The following is a 5,775-nucleotide window of genomic DNA, read 5'->3' on the forward strand; positions in this document are numbered from 1 at the left end:
GTCGTTTATTGTTTTGTGCTTTAATATAATAAAGTATTATGTTCGCTCAACACGCTGCGCATTGGTCTACTTCTCTTCAAGACGATCGTGACAGTTCCACAGGGAAGCTGCCCCATGTCGACTCCAATGCTTTCTACAGTTGTGTCAAGTTGTCTGGATGTCCTTTGGGTGGTGGACCATTCTTGATACACACGGAAAACTGTTGAGCGTGAAAAACCCAGCAGCGTTGCAGTTCTTGACACAAACCGATGCGCCTGGATCCTACTACCATACCTTGTTCAAAGGCACTTAAATATTTTGTATTGCCCATTCACCCTCTGAATGGCACACATGCACAATCCATGTCTCAATTGTCTCAAGGCTTAAAAATCCTTCTTTAACCCGTCTCCTCCCCTTCATCTACACTGATTGAAGTGGATTTAACAGGTGACATCACTAAGGGATCATAGCTTTCACCTGGATTCCCCTGGTCAGTCTATGTCATGGACAGATCAGGTGTTCTAAAATGATTTGCATACTCAGCGCTTTCGCTATCATTATCTATGGTCAGGTGGGGAAAAGGTTTGTTTTGATTGGCTCCTCTAGGGGAAAGGGAGGTCGGCTAACGCCCCTAGCATAAGCTATGCAGTAGTAGCAGAGAAACTGTATATAATGAGTTGTTGTCCTGAAGGCGGCAAGGCAGGCGACAAGCTATCAGTCTGCTTATTAAGACCATAGAAACACATTGAATAACGCTGTATTCCCCCCGTGGACAGACTTTGACGTGAGTAAACCCTCTGGCTCCGCCTCTTCCTCTCTAGCGGCTAGTAACTCTGCATGTTGTTATGTCACGGAGAACTCAAACCAGTGGCGGTGGTCACAGTGGAAGTTGGTCACAGTGGAAGGTGGTCACAGTGGAAGGTGGTCACAGTGGAAGGTAGTCACAGTGGAAGGTGGTCACAGTGGAAGGTGGTCACAGTGGAAGCTGGTCACAGTGGCGGTGGTCACAGTGGAAGGTAGTCACAGTGGAAGGTAGTCACAGTGGAAGGTGGTCACAGTGGCGGTGGTCACAGTGGAAGGTGGTCACAGTGGAAGGTGGTCACAGTGGTGGTGGTCACAGTGGAAGGTGGTCACAGTGGAAGGTGGTCACAGTGGAAGGTGGTCACAGTGGAAGGTAGTCACAGTGGAAGGTGGTCACAGTGGAAGGTGGTCACAGTGGAAGGTGGTCACAGTGGAAGGTGGTCACAGTGGCGGTGGTCGACAAGAAAAGCTATTCATTCACAGTAGTAACAGCCGGCAAAACATTGACCTTCCTTGATTTCTCCTTGAGCGACCCTCAACCACCTGCAGCAGCCTTTTACTTTGTATTTAAATGTGTATAATTTATAACAGTTCTGGAGTGTAGATTCACTGTAGCCAAACTGCCATAGACACAATAACTTGTTGAAGTGTAGCCCTCAGCCAGGGATGGACAATATGATTTATATAATAATATGCCTTATTACAGTATTAGAAATATACACCAAACGTTTCACTTGGGTATGAGTCCTTTTATCACATTGGAACCACGGTACAATATGAAAACTCAGTCCACCAGAATCTGTAGAAAGCATGTTTATTTATTCAACAATATTGATTCATTGATTGAAACCCAGCACAAAGCAACCTGATTTATTTGCGAAACATCTTGAAGCTTCAGAAACGTCTACTGTTCCAGGTGAAAATGAATGCCTCAGTAATACACACGATAACACATCTATCTGTGTAAAATAATAGGTAACTTGACAGTGGTGTGACTCAGTGTTGGGGTCAATTCCATTTAAATTCCAGTCAATTCAGGAAGTACACTGAAATTCCAATTCTCTTCAATGCTTTTCAATGAGGAACATTTTAAAGAGGAATTTGAATTTGGTTTGCTTTCTGAATTGAATGGAATTTAAATGGGATTGACCCCAACCCTGGTGTGACTAACTGCTTGATGTTGATGTTAATAACAACTGGTAGTGGTGAGTCCCATGGTCAGCTGAAGTGATGCTGACCACACAGATGGCAGGACACAGCCTACGGATCTAGCATCCTCCATGAACTCAGTGCTGCAGGGAGACAGAGAGAAGAGGAAGGAAAACAGGTTCATACATGTAATATAAACAGATTATAACAGCCTGAGTTTTACCCATAGGTCTCTGGGTCAAAGGTAGTGCACTGTATGGTGTTATGATATCAGGGATAGGTTAGTGTTGGGACATAGACAAACACACTGTCCAGGAGACACTTCCACACTCCATCCCCCAGGTGGCAGCAGCTGGGTCGAGGTGCTGAGCTAAGCCTCGATAAGCACATCATCAGGTGCAGCCAATGAAGGGAGAGGAGACCAGAAGCCTCTCAGACGGCTTTTGTTTATTCTTTTATGTTAGAAAACCTCTTTAGTTGGGCGTGTCTTTTTTGTAGTGGGCTTTTTGTACATGTTTACTTTGTCACCATGAACATATGAATAATCTGCTTTGGAATGGCCGACCATGATGGAGCTGGTCCTGATCTCGGTAAGTTGCTGTCTCCTGGGTACGTACATTCAACACCTGGCTGAATACGCTGACTTCTCACATTTATGCACACATCAACTCAGGTTACAGACCAGGTAACTAGGACTAGGACCCCTAGACATAATGAGTCAGGTTACAGACCATGTAACTAGGACTAAGACCCCTAGACATAATGAGTCAGGTTACAGACCATGTAACTAGGACTAGGACCCCTAGACATAATGAGTCAGGTTACAGACCATGTAACTAGGACTAAGACCCCTAGACATAATGAGTCAGGTTACAGACCATGTAACCAGGACTAAGACCCCTAGACATAATGAGTCAGGTTACAGACCATGTAACTAGGACTAAGACCCCTAGACATAATGAGTCAGGTTACAGACCATGTAACCAGGACTAAGACCCCTAGACATAATGAGTCAGGTTACAGACCATGTAACCAGGACTAAGACCCCTAGACATAATGAGTCAGGTTACAGACCATGTAACCAGGACTAAGACCCCTAGACATAATGAGTCAGGTTACAGACCATGTAACCAGGACTAAGACCCCTAGACATAATGAGTCAGGTTACAGACCATGTAACCAGGACTAAGACCCCTAGACATAATGAGTCAGGTTCCAGACCATGTAACTAGGACTAAGACCCCTAGACATAATGAGTCAGGTTACAGACCATGTAACCAGGACTAAGACCCCTAGACATAATGAGTCAGGTTACAGACCATGTAACCAGGACTAAGACCCCCTAGACATAATGAGTCAGGTTCCAGACCATGTAACCAGGACTAAGACCCCTAGACATAATGAGTCAGGTTACAGACCATGTAACCAGGACTAAGACCCCCTAGACATAATGAGTCAGGTTACAGACCACGTAACTAGGACTAAGACCCCTAGACATAATGAGTCAGGTTACAGACCATGTAACCAGGACTAAGACCCCTAGACATAATGAGTCAGGTTACAGACCATGTAACCAGGACTAAGGCCCCTAGACATAATGAGTCAGGTTCCAGACCATGTAACCAGGACTAAGACCCCTAGACATAATGAGTCAGGTTACAGACCATGTAACCAGGACTAAGACCCCTAGACATAATGAGTCAGGTAACAGACCATGTAACCAGGACTAAGACCCCTAGACATAATGAGTCAGGTTACAGACCATGTAACCAGGACTAAGACCCCTAGACATAATGAGTCAGGTTACAGACCACGTAACCAGGACTAAGACCCCTAGACATAATGAGTCAGGTTACAGACCATGTAACCAGGACTAAGACCCCTAGACATAATGAGTCAGGTTACAGACCACGTAACCAGGACTAAGACCCCTAGACATAATGAGTCAGGTTACAGACCATGTAACCAGGACTAAGACCCCTATACATAATGAGTGCAGCAAAATCAGTAGGTGAGTTATTGGTTTTGTAACAATATGGATTAGGATGCCATGCCCTATATAGGGATTATGATGCCATGCACTATATAGGGATTAGGATGCCATGCACTATATAGGGATTAGGATGCCATGCACTATATAGGGATTAGGATGCCATGCACTATATAGGGATTAGGATGCCATGCACTATATAGGGATTAGGATGCCATGCCCTATATAGGGATTAGGATGCCATGCACTATATAGGGATTAGGATGCCATGCACTATATAGGGATTAGGATGCCATGCCCTATATAGGGATTAGGATGCCATGCACTATATAGGGATTAGGATGCCATGCCCTATATAGGGATTAGGATGCCATGCCCTATATAGGGATTAGGATGCCATGCCCTATATAGGGATTAGGATGCCATGCCCTATATGGGGATTAGGATGCCATGCCCTATATAGGGATTAGGATGCCATGCCCTATATAGGGATTAGGATGCCATGCACTAAATAGGGATTAGGATGCCATGCACTATATAGGGATTAGGATGCCATGCCCTATATAGGGATTAGGATGCCATGCCCTATATGGGGATTAGGATGCCATGCCCTATATAGGGATTAGGATGCCATGCCCTATATATGGATTAGGATGCCATGCCCTATATAGGGATTAGGATGCCATGCACTATATAGGGATTAGGATGCCATGCCCTATATAGGGATTAGGATGCCATGCTCTATATAGGGATTAGGATGCCATGCACTATATAGGGATTAGGATGCCATGCACTATATAGGGATTAGGATGCCATGCACTAAATAGGGATTAGGATGCCATGCACTATATAGGGATTAGGATGCCATGCCCTATATAGGGATTAGGATGCCATGCACTATATAGGGATTAGGATGCCATGCCCTATATAGGGATTAGGATGCCATGCACTATATAGGGATTAGGATGCCATGCCCTATATAGGGATTAGGATGCCATGCACTAAATAGGGATTAGGATGCCATGCACTAAATGGGGATTAGGATGCCATGCCCTATATAGGGATTAGGATGCCATGCCCTATATAGGGATTAGGATGCCTTGCCCTATATATGGATTAGGATGCCATGCCCTATATAGGGATTAGGATGACATGCCCTATATAGGGATTAGGATGCCTTGCCCTATATATGGATTAGGATGCCATGCCCTATATAGGGATTAGGATGCCATGCACTAAATAGGGATTAGGATGCCATGCACTATATAGGGATTAGGATGCCATGCCCTATATAGGGATTAGGATGCCATGCACTAAATAGGGATTAGGATGCCATGCACTAAATGGGGATTAGGATGCCATGCCCTATATAGGGATTAGGATGCCATGCCCTATATAGGGATTAGGATGCCTTGCCCTATATATGGATTAGGATGCCATGCCCTATATAGGGATTAGAATGCCATGCACTAAATAGGGATTAGGATGCCATGCACTAAATGGGGATTAGGATGCCATGCCCTATATAGGGATTAGGATGCCATGCCCTATATAGGGATTAGGATGCCTTGCCCTATATAGGGATTAGGATGCCGTGCCCTATATAGGGATTAGGATGCCATGGACTAAATAGGGATTAGGATGCCATGCCCTATATATGGATTAGGATGCCATGCACTAAATAGGGATTAGGATGCCATGCACTATATAGGGATTAGGATGCCATGCACTAAATAGGGATTAGGATGCCATGCACTATATAGGGATTAGGATGCCATGCCCTATATAGGGATTAGGATGCCATGCCCTATATAGGGATTAGGATGCCATGCACTATATAGGGATTAGGATGCCAT

General features: G+C 44.7%; 1 protein-coding gene across 2 annotated transcripts in view; it reads right to left on the minus strand.

Annotated features, from left to right (window-relative positions):
* Positions 1-1,580: 1,580 nt before the first annotated feature.
* The window catches only part of LOC311103558 (actin-related protein 2/3 complex subunit 1A-B-like), a 15,687-nt gene continuing 11,492 nt past the window's right edge, over positions 1,581-5,775 (minus strand). For both annotated transcript variants that reach the window (XM_084145146.1, XM_084145147.1), the window contains one exon: positions 1,581-2,072. In XM_084145146.1, the coding sequence (XP_084001272.1) occupies positions 2,067-2,072 (6 nt within the window). In that variant the 3' untranslated portion in view covers positions 1,581-2,066. The remainder of the gene's footprint in view (positions 2,073-5,775) is intronic.

This window comes from Coregonus lavaretus, assembly GCF_964263955.1.
Source record: "Coregonus lavaretus genome assembly, chromosome: 28".
NCBI lineage: Eukaryota > Metazoa > Chordata > Actinopteri > Salmoniformes > Salmonidae > Coregonus > Coregonus lavaretus.